At 35.7% G+C, this 27098-nt stretch overlaps 1 protein-coding gene and 1 long non-coding RNA gene across 2 annotated transcripts; one reads left to right on the top strand and one right to left on the bottom strand.

Annotated features, from left to right (window-relative positions):
* Positions 1 to 5840: 5840 nt before the first annotated feature.
* LOC130456314 (uncharacterized) lies at positions 5841 to 24976 on the bottom strand. Its single transcript, XR_008914984.1, has 3 exons — positions 24545 to 24976; positions 19346 to 19431; positions 5841 to 6044 (listed from the first exon to the last, which is right to left on the bottom strand). It is a non-coding gene; the product is annotated as an uncharacterized LOC130456314 (long non-coding RNA).
* LOC100025236 (disintegrin and metalloproteinase domain-containing protein 20-like) lies at positions 21668 to 24159 on the top strand. Its single transcript, XM_001376203.4, has one exon. It carries the CDS (start codon positions 21783 to 21785, stop codon positions 24036 to 24038), a length of 2256 nt encoding a protein of 751 aa, XP_001376240.1. The 5' UTR covers positions 21668 to 21782; the 3' UTR covers positions 24039 to 24159.
* Positions 24977 to 27098: the final 2122 nt, after the last annotated feature.

Below are 27098 nucleotides of genomic sequence, written 5' to 3'. Positions count from 1 at the left end.
ATTCAAGAGAAAGATAATAATGAGACAATATACCAAAACCTATGGGATACAGCAAGCTCAGTAGAGGAAAATTTATAAATGTTTATATTAATAAAATAGAAAAAAAATTAATTAATTGGGAATGAAAATTTAAAAACTAGGAAAACACATTAAAAATCCCCAACAAAACACCAAATTAGAAATTCCCAAAATTAAAAGTGAGATCAATAAAGTTGAATGTAAGAAATAAATAAATCTAGGAGTTGATTTTATGAAAAATCATCAAAATGGATAAACCATTGGCTAATCTGATGAGAGAGAAGAAAACCACATAATACCATTAAACATGAAAAGGGTGAATATATCACCAATGAAGATGAAATTAAAGCAATTATTAGGAGTTATAAAGAATATTTTCTCTTTGTACTTTTATATAAATTTTAACTTTGTGGAGTAAGTTGGTAATCTAGCAGAGTGAATTCTCCTCTACTCTATTATTTTCTCTGAACCTCTCTATGTACAGGACATGCATTGGGCCACCACATACCTGTTTGAAGCTAGCAGTAGATCTGAGCCTGGGCATAAACATAAGCCAAACATAGTTTTTAAAAAATATATTGTCGGGGGCAGCTGGGTAGCTCAGTGGATTGAGAGCCAGGCCTAGAGACGGGAGGTCCTAGGTTCAAATCTGGCCTCAGCCACTTCCCAGCTGTGTGACCCTGGGCAAGTCACTTGACCCCCATTGCCTAGCCCTTACCACTCTTCTGCCTTGGAGCCAATACACAGTATTGACTCCAAAATGGAAGGTAAGGATTTTTTAAAAAATTAATATATATATATACATACATGTATATATATATATATATATATATATATAATCCCATTTTATTCTCTCAACAGCCCTGTGAGAATGGTAGTATTATTACCATCCCTACTTTATAGAGGAAACTGAGGCAGATTTCCCTAAGATTACACAGCTGAATTTGAACTCAGGTCTTCCTGATACTAGAACTAGGGTCAGATCCACTATGCAACCAGTTGCCCCCCAATTATAGAATATAATCTTCAATACATTAAAATTCAGAAACATATGATGGTGATATGTATATCTGATTTCATTGTTCCCTATACTGTTACCCAATTTCCCAACCTAATCATTTTCTATAAAATAATGAATTTCTTCCAAATTGTTTTATGGATTTTATACTTCTCAAAAATTATTCCATTGAATGCATTCCATTGTATGTAATCTGTAGCCCTACAATTTTTAGTTTCTTGCCCAAAACTCTATAATCTTTGGAAATAGTTTTTAAGTAACAATATTATTTATGTCCATATAGCTCTTATTCAGTTATCTAATCTATTTTATAGATCTCTATTTCTGTTTATTTTTGTCTATTAACAGTTCTAATGATAACTACTTTACAGTATAATTTGGTCTAAAAAGGTAGAGATTGCCCCTTTTCTTCTTATAAATACTTTAGCCTTAAAAAATTCTCCTATAGAAACTTTTAGATTATTTTAATCTAATTCTATGAAGTATCTCACTGGTAGGTAAATCCATAGACTAAATAGTAATGTCATCTTTCCTTGTAGGACTCAGCCATCTACATTAAATTCTTCTCCAATTTTTAACCATTCCTTTAATATTGCAAAAAGAAAAAAAATGCTGTTCTATGATTGTACTTATATAGGTTCTTATAAAAGAGTACACAAGGGTGCCCAGTACTTAAGGTTTTCCGATTCTTATCTAAGTCACCAATCTCTTGGCCCCAAACTGGTGTAATATTTTATAGACAGCCCATAGGAAGTGAGCAAGCTTCCTTAGCTAAGATAAATACATTTCCTATGCAATATCACTCCAGCTGATTCAGAACTTTCCCTTCAAATGCTTAATCTAAGGCTTTCATTTGACTGATTCAATAGAAAAGTATTCTTACCTCCTGACTAAGGAATCAGTGGTGGGACAACTGATCAACTAACTTAGTGACCCCCATCTTTACATTTATTTGGAAGTCTAAATCCTATTATTCTCAGCCACTACTTTCTTAGCTAGCTAATCATTTCCTAAATCAAATTTTATCTTCTATACCCTTTGCTTTTAATGGACAACAGTGAGTAAAATGCAATCTGAACCCCTATAATTTTTAGTTTCTTGCTCAAAACTCCATAATCTTTGGCAATAGTTTTTAGGTAACAATATTATTTGTGTCCATATGAATCACCTCAAAGTAATCATTAATTAAAACAAGCAAACAACAACAACAAAAAAAAACTCTTACCTTCTGTCTCGGAATCAATACTAAGTTTTGGTTCCAAGGCAGAGTAGTAAGGCTAGGCAATTGGGGTTAAGCGACTTGTCCAGGAGCCCAGATTTGAACCCAGAATTTCCCATCTCAAGGCCTAGCACTCTATTCACTGAATCATTTAGTTACCTATGTTATCCAACATGGCATAGCCATAGATATGTAATATGTATATAACAATACTATGTATATTGCATATAACAATATAATAAACATTCATAAATGATATTTTCTATCAAAATTTCTGGGTTTTATTAGTGATATATATAAATATTGATGACTTTGGGATGTAATATGTTTTTGTTTTAAACTTAAATAAATGAGTATCAAATTTTATCAAAGGCTTTTTCTCTCTCTATTGATATAAATCAGTAGAGATTTTAACAATCTTGTGGTTTTGTTTAAGCAGTGTTGTTGATTTTGTTATGAATATGGTTTACTATCCTGATTGTTTTTTAAATATAGAACTTCCCTAATTTTTATTTGCCACATTTTTATCTGATAGTTTTGCATATATATTTTAGGCTCTAGCATCTCTGACACTTCTGACAAGACCAAGACATACTTTTGTATTGTGGAGAGATTATGGGTGAGATACAATGAAGAAATACAAGTATTCAAAGGATCACAAATCAGGAAGTTTATTATTCACAGACTTACAAGTATGTGCCTCACCAGCCCTTCAGTCCCATTGGCAAGCATAAGTGGGTGTATTTAATTCCAGGTGCCCCTAAGGGTGTTTCCAGCTTTGTTGAGATTCATACCCATGGAAGAGCCCAGAACTCTGGGTCTGATGGCTTCTGTTGGGAAGATTCACAGGATGTGAGGGAGGGGGGACATTAAGAGTCAATCAGAAGGTGTTTTAGATCCCTATATCCATCAATCTAAAGGACATGTAATTGGAAAAGTTTCATGAATTAGTAAAGTTTGATAAACTAATTATGATTAAGAGGATTCTTCTACCTTTGGGAGATTGAAATTATAATTGAGGCAATTCAAGAAATTATTAATCATTCTGCCCTTGACAGAGAAAATGAATGTCAAAGGATATATAGATATTGAAATTTCCAATAAATCATTAAATATAATTGTGACTGCTTTGTGATTTATTTCTCTAAATATTCAGTATTTTTTTTGGTCTGTTGTATTCTCCAATAATAATAATATATTTTCTGCTTCTGTCTCCATTAATTTCATTCAAGTGTTCTCAACCATATTTACTTTCTCCATTTTTTTATGGAATCACTAAGATAGTAATTCAATAATCATCATCAAAGAAAGTTAAATTATACATCACACATACCACAGTTATGAAGTCCTACATAGAGTCCAAATGGAAACTGGAGCCCTACATAATATAAAATTCTTTTGATCATCCTTTTTCCACATAACATTGTGCTAATTGCATCAAACTTCGAAATAATATAGTCCTTCAATAAGAGCCATGGCTACTCAAAAAAGACGGATCTGGGGATTAACACAGGAAAAACCATGATGAAGAATGCCTATTTCCAAACTATTCCATACCATTCTGGAGGATAGAACACCACTCTAGTATCTCTACCAAGGAACCATTAAATGTGGTATGAAGAGTTTGTACACCACTAAAATAAATGAACAACAGTCCATGCCATTAGATGGGAAGCCCATTGAATTAATCTATCACTACATATATATTGCATGGAGAATGAGTTAAACCTCTAATTGAAGAGGAGGAATACTGAAGATTCAAATGAATTTGGGGGATCATGCAGTGGTTTCTCTGACTCCCTAATATACTTTAAAAAAAAAGAAACATCAATATTATTCCAATGGTGCTTTATTGTTGAAAAATCAAGGAATGTGACTTTTTTTTGAAAAATATAAATTGTAATTTACCTAAAAAGTAATGGGAGACATCTCAGAAAGAGAGATTGAACAAGCCATCAATGAATTCCCTAGGAAAAAATCTCTGGAGCCTGATGGATTCACAAGTGGATTCTATCAAACCTTTAAAGAACAATCAATCCCAACACAATACAAACTATGTGACAAAATAAGCAAAGGACAGTAAAAGTATAGAGGGGCCTCCATTACATATTAAATAAAAATCCTAAAAGAAGACTTTCAGAGATCTCCTACTATGGTTGTGTTTAAGGGAAACCTCAGAATATCACAGAATGAATTGCCCTAAGGAGAGACATTATGAACAGGTCCATCTACATGGCTGAAAAAAGTATCCAAATAGATGAGGGCAGAGATTAATATTGAAGTACCCCCACTTCCTATTTAGGAACGATAGATAGATAGATAGATAGATAGATAGATAGATAGATAGATAGATAGATAGATAGATAGATAGATAGATATCGCTATTTGGCGCAATAAACAGAGTGCCTGACTTGGAGTCAGGAAAAACTGAGTTGAAATTCTCCTTCAAACACTCACTGGCTCTTTGACTTTGGAACCCTGAACGTGGTTCTTCGGAGAGGAGAGACACACAGGGATGGTGGGCGGGAGTTTGGGACTGACTCTCCTGTCCTGTTAGGCCATGTGCTAGGTCAATAATGGTCCTAGATACTGAGGCGTGTGCTAAGACGCCAGAAACTAGGTGCTGACTGGATGGTGGGGACAGCGCTGAGGGGCTCAGGTACAAGTTCTAAACTTTGGAGATGCTTCTCTGATCCAGCTCTTACTCCCAGGAACAACTCCAGTCCTAGATCCACCTTTTGGCTCACATTCTCGCTGTAACTTCCACGGGAGAATGTTCATGGAGGTGGCATAAAGAGCCCTTCTGCTGGTGTTCAACCTCAAGGTTCTCCTGACCCACCACAGACTGCCTCCAGCCCCTGCCAGGCAGATGCTCAGCCTCCTATGAAGTAATGATTCACTGAAAGGAACTTCCCCTCACGGGTGTCACTAAGGCATCAGAAAAGCATGAATACGTTCTGTACATCAAGGGTCAGAAACAAGTGCTGCACTTGAAAGTTAGGAAACTGGATTCCCTGACACCTCCCAATGTTCACCTATAACGACCAGAAAATTCTCACAGTGGACCTGACCTTCATCTCCAATGACTGCTACTACCAGGGTTTTGTGGAGGGATCCCAGAGTGCCCCTTATCATCTGCTCTGGAGGTCTCCGTGGGATGCTGGAAATGGAAGACTTACCTATGAGATTGAGCCTCTCTCCACCACGATCACTTTTCAACATCTAATACATCATTTGGAGGAACTGGAGAACAGTAGACTTAATGAGAAGTGCGCCACAACTGATGATGAACTAAATTATCGCAGCTTCCAAGCACTGCCAGACTTAATACCAGAAATCCTAACTAAGGAGGATGCTGGGACACCCCTTAGATTTGTGGAGCTGGTTGTGGTGGTAGACCACTAACCATTTGTCTTCTTAAATAGAAACAAAAAAGAATGTTAGAGCAAATTTTGAACATAGTTCATATGACTAACATCCTGTATGACCCACTGAAAATTCATGTATTTTTGGTAGGACTAGAAATATGGACTCAAAGCAATCTGATTGACATCATACGTCCTATGTGGATATTTGCTTTGGATTTTCACATATGGCAACAGAAAACTTTTGGAGGAGGACATTTACAATATGATACTGTTCATTTAATTGTCTTCAACTCATAGGGTTGGTTTAGGCTACGTAGGAAACATTTGTAGTGAAAATCATGCCCCGGCTCTTCTTTCTTTGATAACATCTTGATTTTATTTGCTTCCCTTTTTGCTCCAGCATGCATCATGATATGGAAACCTTTGGATGTAAAGGAAGAAATTGTATCATGAATAATAATGTATTTAAGGTAGAGATCCTCAGTAATTGTAGTTATAATAACTTTTACAACAGACTGAACAGCAATGCACATTGTTTGGCTGACCCTCCCAGCAGAATGAGTCTCCTTTTTCAAGCACTGTGGTAATAGGATGGTGGAAAGTGGAAAAGAATATGACTGTGGGTCAGCAAAGGATTATAAAAAAGATCATTGTTGCCAGTCCAGTTGTAAGTTGTCTCCTGGTGCTGACTGTGCCTTAGATAATTGTAAAGATTGTAGGGTGGTTCCAGCAGGAAAATTATGTAGAGCTCAGATTAGCAACTGTGTCCTTCTAGAGTTCTGCAAAGGAGTTTCACCATTGTACCCAACTGACATATGTGCTAAGCAGTAGTCCTTGTGGACATGGAGCCTTCTGTTAAGAGAAATATTGCTGAAGCCTTGACAAACAGTACAAAAGCATCTTTGGCAGAAAGGCAAAGAGGGCATCCTTGAAATGTTTCAGGGAAGTAAACACAAAAGGAGACTGTTTTGGTAACTGTGGCTTTTGGGGGAACAAATATATGTAATGTGCCAAAGATCATGTTTTATGAGAAAGAATAGTGTGTGGAAATGTAACACAAATCCCTGTAATGAAGAATTTTGTCAGTATTATTCAGATGAGCATTAATGATACCACCTCCTGGGGAATAGATTATCAGTTTGGGATGACAGATACTGATATTGGAGAAGTGAAAGAAGGAACAAGGTATGGACTGAAGAAGATGTAAAAGAATAGGAAATATATTGATATTACAGAGGAGAAGAATAAATGTAATGCAACAAAATGCCACAATAGAGGCCTGTGTGACCATAATCAGAATTGTCATTGTATCTATGGATGGAAGCCTCCCTATTGTATTTTGAAAGGCTATGGGGGAAGCATTGACAGCAGACCTGCCCTCCAAAAGAAATTCATTAAATTCTTATTTCTTTAAATTGGATTGACCTCCATTTTTCTTGTTCTTACAACCACATTGATCCACTTTGAATTCTCAGTCAGGGTAATGTTATTTAATAGAGTTCACCTAACATCAACTGATTCATCAATGAAAATATAGATTATTAGGATTTGACTGTAATAATTGGTTTCTTAAAATGGTTGCTATTGAATTTTTTATATTTTTACTTTCTAGAGATGACCATTTAAAAAAAAGATCCTTTGTTGTTGTTTATTAAACTTGTTGTTGGGTCATAATTATAAAGTGTGTTCATCTGTGTCAAATTTTCACCCTCATCTCACCTCTAACCCCCCCCCCCAAAAAAAATTTGTAAAGCCTCACATTTGGTTGTTTTCCCTTTGGAATAAAATTTTAAAATAAAAAAAGTTTAGTCCAGTTTTACTAGTCAGGGGGTATTAACTTTTCTTAGTAAACAATAGTCTGTAATATTTCTTCCTCAAAAGGTGTAAAATTGTGTTCTTACATTCTGACAGATAGGTGATGGATTCAAGATGCAGAATGAGACATACATTTTAGTACATGAGCAATATGGAGTTTGTTTTGCTTGACTGTGCTTATATATTACAAGAAATTTTTTGTTCCTTCCAATGGTGGGGAGTAGGAAGGAGAAAAAGATAAATACTTGCTAATTGAACATTTAAATTTTTTAAAGAGTGAACTCTATATGAAAATTTAAGGATGTTCTGAGTAAATGGGCCCCAAAAAGTCAAGAGGACCCAGACAGATAACAGGATCTTTCAAATATCCACAGTGTAATTCTTCCACATATACAAACTTGCTCATCCTAGATACTTGCAGGAGAATTGCTCAAGATGCTACTCACCTATAGATTTTGTTCCCCCCTCCCCCCATTTTTGTGTCTTAATGAGTGACCTAACACTCAAAGATATTGAGATTTGGGAAAAGCTGCACAATGCTTAAAGAGAATAGTTTCACTTCCACAGACCTCTAAAAGAATTCCCTGGCAATATGGTCCCAATTCTATTCCATCTTTCCTTATTGTATCTAAAACCACAGAGTAATGTATAATGGCTTCTAGTATGTGGGGTGGTATAGGAATTTGTTGTACCAGCATACTTCATTCACAAGAAGTAACAGCATCAGAAACGAAAACACAGAGGACTTTCATGGGCGGAGCCAAGATGGAGGAATGAACCAAAGTTGCTCTGTGTCACTATAAGAATCCTCTCTGACCAAGATTAAAATATTGCCACAAAATAAATACTGGAGTGAAAGAATCAACAAGGAGATAGTGACACAACTTTTAAGAAAAGAAAAAAACAAAAGGTAGGCAGAGATCATCTGGGAACTAGCATGAGAGGGGAGCAGAGTCAGCAAGAAGCTGTAGCAAGGAGGGAAGAGCAAGCCACCTCCCTTCCCCCACCCAACATCTGCTTCTTCAGGTTCAGAACTTAAGTTTAAGCTAACATTCAGACTCAGAGATCCTACATGGGCAAATAGTAGTACAAGCCATTGCACATCCCTTGAAATTGCAAACTTGTGGAGAAGTCCAGAGTCCCAGGCCAGGCAGTCTGGGCTGAAGTTGGCTGATCCATGTGGACCCAGAGAAAAGTCAAAATTTTTCATTTTGGGCTTGGGATAATGACATAGTACACAGGTTGGGGTGGTTGATAATACTAAGTATTGATGTTTTTGCCTAAAGCTTAGGGCTGCACTCCAAGACAGCGAAATCAAGGGTATGCCTGATTGGATCAAGTATACAGCAAGATCAAAAACTTGAGCCTAAGCCTGGGGCTTAGATGTGGATCAGCCCCTGACCTGATCAAAGTCAGAGGAAAATCAGAAGCTTAAGCCCAAACCTGAGGCAAGTCCTTAAGCCATCAGCATCTCAAGGGTAAATTGAATCAGCAAGAGGAGACTCCCAGAGTTCTCAGCCCACAGCCCCAGAAAATAAGCTGAAAAAGCAGGGACTGAAGTTTAAGAGGATACATCAACTTCCCAGAAAACAGTCTAACTATAATTAGACAGAAAAATAAGCAAACAACAAAAAAGCGCCTAACTCTAAAGAATTTTTACACTAATCAACATGTATACACCAAATGGTATAGCACCCAAATTTCTAATGGAGAAACTAGTAGAATTGAAGGAGTAAAAAGATACTAAAATCATACTAGTGAGAGACTTGAACCTACCACTATCAAATTTAGATAAATCAAATAAAAAAAATAAATAAGAAAGAGGTAAAAGAGGTGAATGAAATTTTAGAAAAATTAGAGTTAATAGATATATGGAGAAAAATAAATAGGAACAAAAAGGAATACACCTTTTCAGCAGCACATGGTACATTCACAAAGATTGACCATATACTAGGTCATAAAACATGGCATACAAATGCAGGAAAGCAGAAATAATAAATGCAACATTTTCAGATCATGAGACAATAAAAATAATGATCAGTAAGGGTACATGGAGAGCAAAATCAAAAATTAATTGGAAATTAAATAATGTGATTCTCCAAAATTGGTTAGAAAACAAATCATAGAAACAATTAATAACTTCATTAAAGAAAATGACAATGATGAGATATCCCTTCAAAACCTATGGGATGCAACAAAAGCAGTACTCAGGGGAAAATTGATATCCTTGAGCTCATATATTAACAAATTAAGAATGGCAGAGGTCAATGAATTGGGCATGCAAATTAAAAAACTAGAAAGTGAACAAATTAAAAATCCTCAGATGAAGACTAAATTAGAGATCCTAAAAATCAAAGGAGAAATTAATAAAATTGAAAGTCAAAGAAGTATTGATTTAATAAATAAGACTAGAAGCTGGTACTTTGAAAAAACAAATAAACTAGACAAAGTACTGGTCAATCTAATTTTAAAAAAGGAAATAACAACACCCATTCCTATTAAAAACACTAGAAAGCATAGGAATAGAAGTATCATTCCTAAGAATAATAAACAGTATATATCTAAAACCATCAACTAATATCATCTGCAATGGGGATAAACTAGATGCATTCCCATTAAGATCAGGAGTGAAACAAGGATGCCCATTATCACCTTTATTATTTGACATTGTAGTAGAAACACTAGCAGTAGCAATTAGAGAAGAAAAAGAAATTGAAGGCATTAAAATAGGCAAGAAGGAGACCAAATTATCGCTCTTTGCAGATGACATGATGGTCTACTTAAAGAATCCTAGAGATTCAACCAAAAAGCTAATGGAAATAATCAACAACTTTAGCAAAGTTGCAGGATACAAAATAAACCCACATAAGTCATCAGCATTTCTATATAATTCCAACACAGCTCAGCAGCAAGAACTAGAAAGAGAAATCCCATTCAAAATTACCTTAGACAAAATAAAATACTTAGGAATCTATCTCCCGAGACAGACTCAGGAACTATATGAACACAACTACAAAACACTCTCCACACAACTAAAACTAGACTTGAGCAAATGGAAAAACATTAACTGCTCATGGGTAGGATGAGCCAATATAATAAAAATGACCATCCTACCCAAACTCATTTATCTATTTAGTGCCATACTCATTGAACTTCCAAATTTTTTTTTTTACTGATTTAGAAAAAACCATAACAAAGTTCATTTGGAAGAACAAAGGATCAAGGATATCCAGGGAAACAATGAAAAAAAAATACAAAGGAAGGGGACCTTGCAGTCCCAGATCTCAGACTATATTATAAAGGAGCGGTCATCAAAACAATTTGGTACTGGCTAAGAGACAGAAAGGAGGATCAGTGGAATAGACTCAGGGTAAGTGACCTCAGCAAGACAGTATATGACAAACCCAGAAAACCCAGCTTTTGGGATAAAAATACAGTATTTCATAAAAACTGCTGGGAAAATTGGAGGACAGTGTGGGAAAGATTAGGCTTAGATCAACACCTCACAGCCTACACCAAGATAAATTCAAAATGGGTGATTGACTTGAACATGAAGAAGGAAACTATAAGAAAATTAGGTGAACACAGAATAGTATACATGTCAGACCTTTGGAAAGGGAAAGATTTTAAAACCAAGCAAGACTTAGAAAGAGTCACAAAATGCAAAATAAATAATTTGGATTACATCAAATTAAAAAGTTTTTGTACAAACAAAACCAATGTAACTAAAATCAGAAGGAAAGCAACAAATTGGGAAGCAATCTTCATAAAAACCTCTGACAAAGATTTAATTACTCAAATTTACGAAGAGGTAAATCAATTGTACAAAAAAATCAAGCCATTCTCTAATTGATAAATGGGCAAGGGACATGAACAGGCAGTTCTCAGCCAAAGAAATCAAAACTATTAATAAGTACATGAGAAAGTGCTCTACATCTCTTATAATCAGAGAGATGCAAATCAAAGCAACTCTGAGGTATCACCTCACACCTATCAGATTGGCTAACATGACAGCTATGGAAAGTAATGAATGCTGGAGGGGATGAGGCAAAGTAGGGACACTAATTCATTGCTGGTGGAGTTGTGAATTGATCCAACCATTCTGGAGGGTAATTTGGAACTATGCCCAAAGGACGATAAAAGACTGTCTGCCCTTGATCCAGCTATAGCACTGCTGGGTTTGTACCCCAAAGAGATAATAAGGAAAAAAAAAAACTTTTACAAGAATATTCATAGCTGCACTCTTTGTGGTGGCCAAAAATTGGAAAAATGAGGGGATGCCCTTCAATTGGGGAATGGCTGAACAAATTGTGGTATATGTTGGTGATGGAATACTATTGTGCTCAAAGGAATAATAAAGTGGAGGAATTCCATGGAGTCTGGAACAACCTCCAGGAAGTGATGCAGAGTAAAAGGAGCAGAACCAGGAAATCATTATACACAGAGACTGATACACTGTGGTACAATTGAAGGTAATGGACTTCTCCATTAGGGACAATGCAATGTCCCTGAACAATCTGGAGGGATCTAAAAAACACTATCCACAAGCAGAGGATAAACTGTGAGAGTAAAAACACCAAAGAAAAGCAACTGATTGACTACAAGGGTGGAGGGGTTATGACTGAGGAGAGACTCTAACTGAACACTCTAGAGCAAATACCAACAACACGGAAATGGGTTCGAGTCAAGAACACATGTGATACCCAGTGGAATCATGTGCCAGCTATGAGAGAGGTGGTGAGAGGGGGGGAGGAAAAGAAAATGATTTTTGTTTCCAATGAATAATGTTTGGAAATGACCAAATAAAATAATGTTTAAAAAAATAAAAAATAAAATAAAAAAAGGAAAGAAGAAAACCAAATTGACAGTATCCAAGATGAAAAGGGAGACCTCACCTCTAATGAAGAGGAAATTAAGGCAATCATTAAAAACTACTATGCCCAATTATATGGCAACAAATATGGCAATCTAAGTGATATGGATGAATACGTACAAAAATATAAATTGCCTAGACTAACAGAGGAAGAAATAAATTGCCTAAACAACCCCACATCAGAAAAAGAAATTTAACAAGCCCTAAGAAAGAATCCCCAGGTCCAGATGGATTCACAAGTGAATACTATCAAACATTCAAAGAACAACTAATCCCAATATTATAAAAAGTATTTAATTGAATAACCAAAGAAGGAGTTCTACTAAATTCATTTTATGACATAAACATGGTACTAATCCCAAAGCCAGGCAGGTCAAAAACAGAGAAAGAAAACTATAGACCAATCTCCTTAATGAATATAGATGCAAAAATCTTAAATAGGATACTAGCAAAAAGACTCCAGCAAGTCATCACAAAGGCAATCACTTAGATTGCCATATTTGTTGCCATATAATTGGGCATAGTAGTTTTTAATGATTGCCTTAATTTCCTCTTCATTAGAGGTGAGGTCTCCCTTTTCATCTTGGATACTGTCAATTTGGTTTTCTTCTTTCCTTTTTTTATTTTATTTTTTATTTTTTTAAACATTATTTTATTTGGTCATTTCCAAACATTATGATCAGGTAGGATTCATACCAGGAATGCAAGGATCGTTCAGTATTAGGAAAACTATCTGCATGATTGACCATATTAATAAGCAAACTGACAAAAATCACATGATTATCTCAATAGATGCAGAAAAAGCCTTTGATTAAATATAAAACCCATTCCTATTGAAAACACTAGAAAGCATAGGAATAGAAGAGCCTTGCCTAAAAAAAATAAACAGTATATATCTGAAACCATCAGCAGCCATCATCTGCAATGGGATAAACTAGGAGCCTTCTCAATAAGATCAGGAGTGAAACAAGGATGCCCATTATCACCACTATTATTTAACATTGTACTAGAAACACTAGCAGTAGCAATTAGAGAAGAAAAAGAAATTGAGGGTATTAAAATTGACAATGAGGAGACCAAGCTATCACTCTTTGCAGATGATTTGATGGTCTACTTAAAGAATCCTAGAGAATCAACCAAAAAGTTACTTGAAATAATCAACAACTTTAGCAAAGTTGCAGGATACAAAATAAACCCACATAAGTCATCAGCATTTTTATATATCTCCAACCCATTTCAGCAGCAAGAATTAGAAAGAGGAATTCCATTTAAAATCACCCTAGACAATATAAAATACTTAGGAATCTATCTGCCAAGACAAACACAGGAACTATATGAACACATGTACAAAACACTCTCCATACAATTAAAACTAGATCTAAACAAGTGGAAAAACATTAACTTCTCATGAGTAGGATGAGCTAACACAATAAAAATAACCATCCTACCCAAACTTATTTACTTATTTAGTGCCATACACATTGAACTACCAAAAACCTTTTTTACTGAATTAGAAAAAAACATTACAAAGTTCATTTGGAAGAACAAAAGATCAAGGATATCCAGGGAAATAATGGAAAAAAAATGTGAAGGAAGGGGGCCTTGAAGTACCAGATCTCAAAGTATACTATAAAGCAGTGGTCATTAAAACAATTTGGTACTGGCTAAGAGACAGAAAGGAGGATCAGTAGATAGACTTGGAATAAATGACCTCAGCAAAACAGTCTATGATAAGCCCAAAGATCCCAGTTTTGGGGACCAAAGCCAACTTTTTGATAAAAAACTGCTGGGAAAATTGGAAGACAGTATGAGAGAGATTAGGTTTGGATCAACATCTTACACCCTACACCAAGATAAACTCAGAATGGGTGAATGATCTGAATATAAAGAAGGAAACTAAGCAAATTAGGTGAATACAGAATAGTATACTTGTCAGATATTTGGGAAAGGAAAGACTTTAAAACCAAGCAAGAGATGAAAAAATCACAAAATGTAAAATCAATAAGTTTGATTACATCAAATTAAAAAGGTTTTGTACATACAAAACTAATGCATCCAAGCTCAGAAGGGAAGCAACAAATTGGGAAGCAATCTTCATTACAAAAACCTCTGACAAAGGTCTAATTACTCAAATTTATAAAGAGCTAAACCAATTGTACAAAAAATCAAGCCTTTCTCCAATTGATAAATGGGCAAGGGACATAAATAGGCAATTTTCAGTTAAAGAAATCAAATCTATTAATAAGCACATGAAAAAGTGTTATAAATCTCATAATAAAAATCAGAGAAATGCAAATCAAAACAACTCTGAGGTATCACCTCACACCTAGCAGATTTGCTAACATGACAACAAAGGAATGTAATGAATGTTGGAGGGGATGTGGCAAAGTTGGGATATTAATTCATTGCTGGTGGAGTTGTGAATTGATCCAACCATTCTGGTGGGCAATTTGGAACTATGCCCAAAGGGCAATAAAAGACTGCCCTTTGATCCAGCCATAGCACTGACTGCTGGGTTTGTACCCCAAAGAGATAATAAGGAAAAAGACTTGTACAAGAATATTCATAGCTGCACTCTTTGTGGTGGCAAAAAATTGGAAAATGAGGGGATGCCCTTCAGGAATGGCTGAACAAATTGTGGTATATGTTGGTGATGGAATACTTTTGCACTCAAAGGAATAATAAAGTAGAGGAATTCCATGAGGCTTGGAACAACCTCCAGGAATTGATGCAGTGTGAGAGGAGCAGAACCAGGAAAACATTGTTCACAGTGACTGATACACTGTAGTACAATCGAATGTAATGGACTTCTCCATTAGTAGCAATGCAGTAATCCTGAACAACTTGGAGGAATCTACGAGAAAAACCACTATCCACATCCAGAGGAAACACTGTGGGAGTAGAAACACCGAAGGAAAACAACTGCTTGAATACATGGATCGAAGGGATATGGTTGGGGATGTAGACTCTAAAAGATCATCCTAGTGCAAACAACAACATGGAAATAAGTTCTGATCAAGGACACAAGTAAAACCCAATGATATTGCGCATTGGCTGTGGAAAGGGTGGGTGGAGGGGAGGGAGGGAAATAATGTGATTATTGTAACCAACGAATAATGTTCTAAATTGACTAAATAAACTAATTCAAATGGGAAAACAAAAACAAAAACCAAAAATAAAATTATCTTTTCATCAACATTTTGTTTTGATGTCATATTTATATATGTGCTCCTTGAGAGTAGGAACTGTCTGTCTTTTCTATTTGTACCCCATCACTTTGTACTTTTCTATATGCACATGGTTATCTAATTTTTTTTGGAAACCCTTACCCTATGTCTTAACATCAATAGTGTGTATTGATTCCAAGGCAGATAGACATTATGGGGGTTAAGTGACTTGCCCAGGGTCATATAGCTAGGCAGTATCTGAGACCAGATTTCAATACAGAACCTCCCCTCTCTAGGCCTGGCTCACAATCCACTGAGCCAGCTAGTTGTCCCATAATATATGTGTCCTCCTAATAATATGTGTGTAACTTGACTTTTGAGCATGCCTTATTTGCTAAAGGTAGAGGCAACTGCAACCCAACCATGTGGGTGGAGGTAACCTCTTTTATTGACTGCCTGTCCCTTTAAAAGTGGTGCTGTGGAACTGTGTGGCATTTTTTTCCCACAATCCCACTGTGGGACCCAAATTATTGATTTGAGAAAAGCAATCAAAACAACTCTTGAGACATCATCTCACACCTATCAGATTGACTAAAATGATAAAAAAAAAAAGGACAAAATGACATGTTGGAGGGTATGTGGAAAAGTGGGGACATTAATACGATGTTGTTGGAATTATAAACTGATTCAGTCATTTTGGAGAACAATCTGGTATTCTACTGAGAGAGTTCTAAAAATCTGTATAACTTTTATCCCAGCAATACCAGTATTAGGTTTATTTCTTAAGACGACCAGGGAAAAGAAAAAGAGCCTCCATGTTCTAAAATATTTATAGAACTCTCTTGGTAGTGGCAAAGAACTGGAAATTGAGGGATGCCCATCAATTGGCAAATGGCTAAACAAGTTGTTGCATATGATTGTGATGGAATACTAAGCTCCAAATCGAATATCTTTCTCCTCTGACTGAAGTAGTAGAGAGGAAAGGGATTACATTTGTCCTGACCTAAGGGGAGTATGTTTGTATATTTGTGAAATATTTCTCTTTGTAAAAGCTCCCCTATAACATACGCATAGGTATAAATGTATATATATTTATCTATCACATCCCATTCCTCAGCCATCCCTTTAAACAAAGAATAAAACAAAAACAAAAGGTAAGTCAGCAAATCCAACCAACATATTAATGATGTCAGCCTACATATGCCATATTATCTACTCCTAGTACCCCACTTTGTAATGAAGAGAGGGAGTTCCATTTTCTCAAACTCCTTGCAGAGGCCAAGCTTGGTCTTTATAGTTACTATTTTATTTCTGTTATTCCTTCTATTTACATTGTTATAGTTACTGTGTACATTGTTGAATTGATTTTGCCTACTTTACTCTGAATCAATTCATCTTCCTATGCTTCTTTGCATTGTTCATTCATATTTATTGTTTCTTATATCTTTCATATATTTTATTTCTTTCATTATAATGTAAGCTATTTGAGAGCAGGAATTATCTGACTTTTCTATTGTATCCCCACCATTTTGAACATAAGAAATAAACCCTAACCTTCTGTCTTGAGGCAGAAGAATGGCAAGGGCTAGGCATTTGGGGTTAAGTGACTTGCCCAGGGTCACACAGTGAAGAAGTGTGAGGTTGCATTTAAACCCATGGCTTCCTGTCTCCAGGGCTTGCTGTCTCTCTGCTGAGTCACTTACTTTCCCCTCCTAGTGAGCTCTTAATAAATGCTTCCTTCATGCCTCTGCCACAAGAATTTTCCATTATATTCATGTTGCACAATTTGCTTAATTTTCTGATTTTCTGGGTATAAAATAAAACCTCAGAGTTGTTTGGATTTGCATTTCTGTTATTATTACTTACTGAAACAATCTTTCACATGGTATTTGACCAGGAATGGCACCTTAATACAAACCTTACTCATTATTTTGTAACAAATAAGATGATCAAATTAGTTGAATGGGCACAGACTTTTGCAGCAAGGACCAAAGAGCTCATCCTTGTGCCTGGACAGGTCTCTTTACTACTATGTAACAAGCCATTTTAAGACAGGCAGCCAGATATAGTAGATAAAAAACTGACCTCAGAGTTAAGAGATTGTGGTTCAAGTCCTACCTCTGATATAAATGGCTATGTGACCCTTGAAAACTTACAACCTCTCAGTGTCCCTGGCCACTAAGACAAGTTTTATTTTTTCTTATTTATAAACTTTATCTTTCAATAATATTTCCCCCAATTACATGCATAAACCATTTTTAACATTCGTTTTTAATTGAGTTCTAAATTCTCTTTCTCCTTCCTTTCTTCCCTCCTTCTCATCTCTCCCACCTTCTTGAGCAATCCGATATAGATTTTACATGTACAATCATGTAAAGCATTTTCCATATTAGTCATTTTGTGGAAGATATGATAATAAAATTGTAATTTTTTTTATTTTCATTTTTTTAAAACTTACCTTCTAAGAATCAATGCTGTGTAATGGTTAGAATGGGTGGTCCCCAAAATTGTAATTAACCATAAGTCACAAGACTATTAATAGCTAGATTTATTAGTAAGAAAAAGAAAATAAGAGAGAAATATAGAAAGGAGGCCAAGAATTTCCTAGCCTAATAATTCAGAGCCTAACAACTCAGTGTCTGTCTCTGAATCTCAGCCTCAGAAAATAACATAACTCCCCCCCCCCATTCCTGCTGGGTCTCATCTTATAAGTCCTCACTATAGCTACTATCTCTCCTACATTCCCACCCCCCAACCAATCACAGCTCCTCAATTAGCCTGGCACCACCCAGGTGGGCAGTGCCTGTGGAATCAATTTTATGGCTGCTGATGGACCCAAATTCAAAACAAATGGAAGGGAAGTTCAAATCTCTATCTAGGAGGGAAGTTCTGGGAAGCCAGGGTATGGGGATTTGAACATGAAGTAGGCTTTGGTCTAGAAACTTGGCAGGATTGTACTATAAGAACTGAGCTAAGCTGTGGCCCTAACCTCCTTTCCCTTTCCAGGGACAAAGAGTATAAGAGAGGCTTATGCCCAGGTTTGGGGAAGGAGGACAGTTTGTATGTTTGTTCTTGTTATACCTTCAAAGTAAATATTCTTTTACAAAAGTTAATCTGATATTAAGTGGTTAAATAGAATTGAAATAAGTAGAATTAAGGTATAAGAAACAGGGTATGAGGGAATCTTCAAATTAGAAAAACATAATCAATCTTTGTCAATGACAAAGACTAGATAACCTCAACCCCCCATAAAGGTACCAGAGGACCCTTGGGGACAGATGAAATGGGGACCAAGGTAGTCACATTTATATATACATGCAGACAGACATGAAGCATAGACCAGAATAAATGGTTCACACTTTTAAGAGATGGTAGCACACAATAGAATGCTTCTCAATGATTTGGACCCCCTACCTAAATTTTCAGGAAAAAAATCAGCAACGCAAGGATCCAAGAGAACCCCAAGAGACACATGATAAAAAAAAAAAGGCTATCCACCATCGTAGAAGGAACTGATGGAGTCTCAATGAAGATTGAAGCATTTCCTTTTTCCGTTTTATTTCTTTCATGAGTTTTTTCTTTAATGGGAGATATGTCTTCTTCTACAACATGACAAATATGGAAATATATCTAGTAGGACAGCAAATGTATAACATATATTGCTTGCTGCCTTGAGGAGAGAAGAGGAGAGGGGGAGGGGAGGATGAGAATTTGGATTACATAATATCAGAAAATGAATATTAAAAATTGTATCTGTATGCAATCAGGAAAAAAAGATTTAAAAAGAATAGTAGAGAGCATAGGAATAAATTGAGCTTTCCTTGAGATAAGAAGTAGTATCTATCTAAAATCATCAGCAAGCATTACCTGTAATGGGGAGTCTATTTGCCAAGACAAACCAGGAACTAGATGAACACAATTTCAAAATCCATTTCACACAAATAGAATCAAACCTAAACAATTGGAAAAATATTCATTGTTCATAAATCGGTGAGCCAACATAAAAAAATCATAATTCTACCAAAATGAATTTATCTATTCAGTGCCACTCCAATAAAACTACCAAAACATTATTTTATATAGCTATAAAAAATAATAAAATGTATCTAGAAGAAAAAAAGGTCAAGAATATAAGAAAAGTAATAAAAAAATTAAAAGGATGGTAGCCTAGCCATATCAAACTATACTATAAAGCAATAATCATCGAGGCAATCGGATACCAGTTAAGAAATATAATGAGGGATCAATGAAATACATTAACTATATAATAGCAAAAGTCTATAGTAATCTAGTGTTTGATAAACCCAAAGATTCAGGCTTTTGATAAAAGAACTCACTATATGACAAAAATGTCTGGGAAAATTGGAAAACAGTATAGTAGAAACTAGGCATGGATCAATATTTTACACCATATCCCAAGATAAGATCAAAATGAGTATATGATTCAGACATTTGTAGTGATACTATAAGCAAATTGAGGGGAATATAGACTAGTTTATCTGTCAGATCTATAGATAAGGGAAGAATTTATGACCAAACAAGAGATAGAAAGCATTTACAAAGAATAAAATGAATAATTTTTGTTATATCAAATAAAAAATTTTTGTAAAAAAAAAACCAATGTAATCAAGAATAGCAGTAAAGCAGAAAGCTTAGGTGGGTGGATTTTACAGCAAGTTTATCTAATAAAGGCCTCATTTCTCAAGTATACAGAGATCTGAGTTGAATATATAACAATATAAGTCATAAATGGTCAAAAGATATGAACAGACAACTTTCAGATTTAAAAAAAGTCAAAGCTATTTGTAGTCATATAAAAAAGTTCTAAATCATTATTGATTAGAGAAATGCAAATTAAAACAACTGAGGTATGTACTCACAGTTCTCAGATTGACTAATATGACAGAAATGGAAAATTATAAATTTTGTAGAGAATGAGGAAAAATTGGGACTAAGGTACTTTTGGTGAAATCATGAACTGATCCAACCATTCCAAAGAGCAATTTCAAACTCTGTCCAAAAAGATATAAAACTGTGCACACCTTTTATTCCAGTACTATCTCTATTAGGTCTGCATCCCAAAGAGATAAAAAAGGGGGGTGTGAGGAATCTATTTGTACAAAAAAGTACTTAGAGCTGCTCTTTTTGTAGTGGCAAAGAATTAGAAATTAGGGGCTATCCATCAACTGAAGAATGTCTGAACAAGTTGTAGTATATGGCTGTAATGGAACACTATTGTACTATAAGAAATGATGAGTAGGATGATTTCAGAAAAAAAAAAAACTTGAAAGACCTAAATGAAAAGATTCAAAGTGGAGTGAGCAGAACCAGGAAAACATTGCACATAGTAATAGCAATACTGTATATTAACTATGAATGGCTTAACCATTTTTAGCAATGCAATGATTAATGACATTTCCAAAGGACTCATGATGAAAAATGCTATCCTCTTCCAGAGGAAGAACTGATGGAGTCTGAATGCAAATCAAAGTGTACTTTTTTCAACTTATTTTTTTAGGGGTTTTGTTTTTGTTTTCTATGTCTTCTTCACAGCATGACCAATGTGGAAGTATATTTTGCATGATCACACCGGTATAACCTAAATCAAATTGTTTGTTTAGATGGGGAAGAGGAGGGAATTTTCAACTCAAATTTCTGGAATATAATGTCAAGAATATTTCACATGTAACTGGGGGAAAATTAAATATATTTTAAAAAAATAAAAAGAACAAGTCCTGACAGATTAAGCTCATGTCTGTCCCCCCTTTTATTTAGAGCATTACTAATTTAATGAATTAGGGGATATACTGTAGATATTAGTCTCAATTATAGTAATGCTACATACTGAAGAAAAGATAGATGAATTCGACCATTATAAGAACAGATGGATTTGGAATTGCCTGGATGGCTGGGTTCTAATGGTTTAATATAACTTTGCCTGGAAATGTCCAGTGGAGTACCTAGGGACTTAAGGGCCTCGTGTTTAATGTTTTTTAACATCGTCTTAGATAAAGGCACGGATAGTATGCTCCTTAAATTTACAGACCACATAAAGCTGAGAGGGAGAAAAGTGATACAGTGTTGCTCCTTTTATTCCATTTGAGCCTTCCCCCAGACCACTGTAGCCAGCCCAGCCTTGACCCCAGATTGTTGCGTAACCAGGGAGAGGGGATTATTGAGAGAGTTAGTCGAGTGGTCCTGCGGCTCCCAGTGAATCCCGGGAGGCGCCTCCTTAAACCACCCTTCGGCTTTGTCTCCAAGGTTCCTCAGTCTATCCCCTTCCACTCCTTGCTCCTGGCTTCTCATGGGGACCTCTGTGGTCAGGGCCGGGTTCCTCCTGGCCTTCGAGCTAGTGCTGCTGTCCCCTGCTGGCTGCCGTGGGCAACATCCTGGTTGGCGCTTCTCCTCCTCGGAAGTGGTGATTCCTAACCAAATAAGGAGCCGAACTGGCCTCCGAGGACCCAACAAAGCCGTCGTTGCTGAAGGGCCGGGACTGCTCTCCTACTCTCTGCGCTTTGGTGGCAAGAGGTACGTGGTCCATATGCGGATCAAGAAGTTCCTATTGCCCAGACACCTCCCGGTTCTAGTGGACAATGAGCACGGAGCTTCCCCAGAGGAGTATCCATATGTCCAGAGTGACTGTTACTACCATGGCTACTTGGAAGGGATCCCGGAGTCCATGGCTGTTTTGAACACCTGCCAAGGGGGTCTCCGAGGGACTCTGCATCTGGATGACCTCATCTATGAAATCGAGCCTCTCCACAATTCTCCCAGGTTTGAACATGTGTTATCCCAGCTCGTGCCACAAGAAGGGGAGGTTGGGCAGAGTCTTTTTCGATGCAGTTTAACCAGTGAGGAAATGAATGAGCAGTTTTCCAACTCAGAGTTTAGAAAAGGTCTTAAGACAGTTCCCCTTAGTCCCTGGTGGCCACATATCCACTTTTTAAAAATTGGAATTTGCGTTAGCAGCTCCATAGTGGCCACTCATAACAAGAATCTTACCATTCACATCGAACAAATGATAACTTTGATTCACTTAGTTGATTCTATTTATAAGCAATTTCGGATTTTTACAATCCTTGTTTTCCTGTACTTTTGGCAATATACCGATAAAGTAGCACTGACAGGTTCTTCATCTGAAATAGCCCAACGTTATGGATTGTGGAAAAATTTAGTGATCTTTAACAGCTTTCCACATGATACTGCAGCTCTGATTACTGGAAACAAGGCAGGAGAAACTGGCTATGCCACCTTTCCAAACTCAATATGCAATGGCAACAGAGCAGCAATCCTATTATGGTTTCAGGATAATAGAATATTTTATTATTCAATAATCTTGGCACATTATGTGGGTCACAATCTTGGCCTGCGTCATGATCAAATTTACTGTCGTTGTATCCAAAGATCACATTGTCTCATGGAAGACCATCCACCTTTTTCTGATTCCCTCAGTAATTGCAGTTATGGACAGCTTCTTAATTTAGTTACTTACTGGGATCAGTGTTTGAGCAGACTTCCAAATATGTATGATAATTACCCTTATGCATTCAACTGGTGTGGTAACAAGAGGCTAGACTTTCAAGAACAGTGTGACTGTGGCTCAGTTAAAGAATGTCTTGCTGATCCATGTTGTGACATGAAGTGTCACCTCTCTGCTGGTTCTGACTGTGCTTTTGGAACATGCTGCAATAATTGTAAATTTAGTGCTGTGGGAGTCGTTTGCAGACATGCAGTGAACAACTGTGATCTTCCAGAGTTCTGCAATGGAAGCGAGTCCTCCTGCCCATTGGATTCCTATGTTCAAGATGGAACACCATGCACATCAAATGCCATTTGCTTTAAAGGGAATTGTACTGACCGGCACATACAATGCAGAGAAATGTTTGGTCATGATGGAGTTGTAAATGCTGATGATATCTGTTATGAAGAATTGAATGTAAAAGGAGATCGATTTGGAAACTGTGGATCTAAGCCAAAAGTGACATATGTGTATACATATGAAGGACAACAGAAGAAAGAAGTGATATATGAAACTGTGCCATGTAGAAAATCAACTATCTTCTGTGGAAGGCTGCAATGTGAAGGTATGAAGACACTGCCGAGATTAGATAAGCACATTACATTTTATGAATTACGAGTAAAGAAGGACAAAAAGGAACTTATCTGCTTTGGGATAGACTATCCCATAAGGGCACAGCAGCTAGATGCTGGAATGGTGTGGGATGGATCAAAGTGTACTGAAAACACAATGTGTTTAAATCATATGTGTGTGCCTATAGCTCAGTTGCATTTTGACTGTACACCTGAAAAGTGTAATTATAGAGGTGTTTGCAACAACAAGAAGAATTGTCATTGCCAGTTTGGTTGGTCCCCACCATTTTGTGATTTGTTGGGTTATGGTGGAAGCTTAGACAGTGGACCTGCTGAAAAATATGAGCATTATTTTACCATTCTTTCACTTTTTATTTTTATCCTCATTCGCATCATTCTGTTCATTATAGCATTCAGCTTTGCATTTTTTACATATGTCCGGAAAAAAAAGCTTTTGCGCAAACGCTAGGGTCTTTTTTTTTCTTCCTAAGACAGTCAACGACAACTTGAGACACTTGAAAAGACAAAATGAACATCCTGGAAACTGGATGATTTGATTCTGCAAATGGAAAATAAATTTTTTTTTTTGATGCTTGGTTGTGATCTATGTGCTGAAATAGTTTTCTCACATCTGACTTGGTTATACTTTTTAATGCCATGTTGGAGGAATGAAAGAATTCTGCAAAAGCAATCACTTTTCCAAATTAGGTGCTTAAGCATTATCTCTGTGTGAAGGTGGAGAATTGAGTAAATCAATCAAATCATTGTAGTCTCCTAATTAAGGGGTCAAGATGCTATGCTCTGATTTCTCTAGGTAAGAATACTCTTCTATTGAGTCAATCCATCATAGGTTTTATACTAAATGAGAAAAAATCTTTGATCAACTGGAATGACATTGCATTAGAAGTGTATTTAGATTACCTGAGGAAACTTGGTCACATCCTATGGGTTGTCTATAAAATATAAAACCAATACCTGCCCAAGAAGAGATCTCCAACATCTGGCAGTGAGGAAGAGAGGGCCAAAAGGAATGGCGTGGGTTAAGGAAGACTGCTGAGACTGAGTCCTGGGTTTCTGATCTTCCTCTTCTCCAACCCCCCCCCCCATGATTCCTTCTTAGAGTTTTAACTGAAAAAGTCTTTCCTCTCCATTGTCAAACACTCAAAATCTCTTGAGCTAGAACTGATGTTTTGATATCTTTATATTACTGATATTTTACAGGTAACCCATAGGCTGTGATCAAGTTTCCTCATAAAATCAGGCAATTCAATACACTTAGTCTAAAGAGATGGTCACCATTTAGTCATTCCTCGTAGGGGTTTGAGCCTATGGTCTTTGGACTACTCTTGCAAAATTTCTTCCCTGGCAACATAAGCAACAAATAATGGCCCAAGTATGTTACAAATATATTTTTCTTCTGTGACAACATCCATGTCCATGTTTGAAGTATTATGGGTTTGTTTCTGCAGAGATTCAAAATCATCATGATAATGTACACAATGAGTATGATTTTGGTGTTGTTTATTCAGAGATGACATCAAACTCTTAGACAACTTCTTTCTAACACAATGAATCTTTGAAATTTCTCATCAAATTTCTCAATAAATTTCTCATTGTTATCAGGCAAGTTATTTCCAAACTGTGATAATGGTTAGACATCTGAGGGCAGACCAGTTCCCAATAGATGGACAGATGTATAAGCATACTTTCATTTGCATTCTGTACACTGCACCAGAATAGTGGCTTCATGCCTGTTACCCCTGTAATCCATTGTATTTCATCAGCATTTGTCCTTTAATTGAAATATTACAAACATTTGTGTTGCTGTAGCACAATGTCCAAATGTCAGGGTGTTTGAAAACTGATTTCTGGGCATATGCATTACAAACCATCATGAAACTATCATGAACCATTCAGAACATTCTGCAGAAACAAACCTTCTTGCCTTTCATTGCAATAACAAGACTTTTCTGATTAAAATTTATCCTTCACTTGTGTTACTATTCTTCTATCTAGCAAGTTTTTCAGTGACTGGTTGGCAACATAAGAGTAGCCAACATGCTAAGAGCAGAACAGTAAAAGTCATATTTGAAGAGATTCTTTCCTTACAAAAATTAGTTTATATACAAACATTGTTAAAAACAGAAAAAGCAATTACTCTTTATATACATTTATCATTTAATGTAGTGCTTGTTATTAGCCAGTAGAAAAATAAATATTTTATATGATAACTAGCTATCATTTTAATTAATTGAATAGGTGACAAATTTTAAAAAATATAAATTTCATATATATATATAAATATATTTAAAATATATATAAATTATATATTATATACATGAAATATATATAAAATAAAAATAAATATATATAAAAATATAAAAATCAGCAAGAGAATTTATAAAACTCTCCCACCATTTTCCACCTCACATTTGTGTGGGCAAGCACTTTCAGTTCATTCTTATTTTAAATCAAATAAACTAGATGCAGAATCAGATCTAAGACTTGGTGAACCAAATATTCCCAAACTTTATTTAAATAAAAAAAATCAACATTAAAGTTTTTATGTGAATATTACATGACATTAAACCTCTTCTATGTTGTTATTTCATTAAAATGTTTCTAACCAACAAAATTTGTAAAATAAAGATATTAATTTGAAATCTTAGGGATAATAGTAATTATGCAAGGTCTTGCTGGATTACTTCTTTTCATTCTTATAGAATGTACTACATGAAAGTTTTAATTATTTTATCATTGGTTTTATAATTTTATGTTTAAAGTTTTCATAATTATTGGTGGAATAAAATATATTATAATTATACAAAGTACATTTTAATTTGGAACTTTGGGGGCAATAAGTTTAAAAGAATATCACAAGAAGTATATAAAAATATCCTGGAGATTTCACAACACATTTATATTTGTTACTGAAAGGGATTTATGTAACATAAGTTGGGAAACACTGGTCAAAAACCTATGAATGATTGGTTCAATAGAAAAGGATTCTCTACAAAAAATTTATTGTAGCTCTTTTTCTGGTAGCAAAGAAATTATGGGACTGTCCATCAATTGGGGAATGGCTGAATAAGTTGTGGTATACAATTGCAATGGAATATTATTGTTCTATAAGAAAGGATGAGCAGGATGATTTTGGAAAAATCTGGAAAGATTTACATGAATTGATGCAAAGTGAAGTGAGCAGAATCAGAAGAACATTGTACACAGTGTTAGCAGTAATTTTTGATGAACTGTGAATGACCTAGTTATTCTCAATAATTCAGTAATCGAGATAATTCCAGAGATTCCTGATGAAAAATGTCATCTGCTCTCAGAGAAAAAGATTGAGTATGGATGCAGACTATATTTCACATACTGTATTTCGCTTTCTTCTTTTTGTTTGAGATCTCTTCCACAAAATGACTAATGGGAAAAAATGTTTGACCTTATTGCACATGTAAAATCTATAGGTTGATTATCATCTTGGGGGAGATAGGATGAGAAAAAGAAACGGAGAAGGTGGAAAGGA

Source organism: Monodelphis domestica, chromosome 1 (assembly GCF_027887165.1).
Source record: "Monodelphis domestica isolate mMonDom1 chromosome 1, mMonDom1.pri, whole genome shotgun sequence".
In the NCBI taxonomy this organism is placed as follows: Eukaryota; Metazoa; Chordata; class Mammalia; order Didelphimorphia; family Didelphidae; genus Monodelphis; species Monodelphis domestica.
The sequence above is the reverse complement of the archived record's forward strand: the minus strand, read 5'-3'. Positions and strand labels throughout refer to the sequence as shown.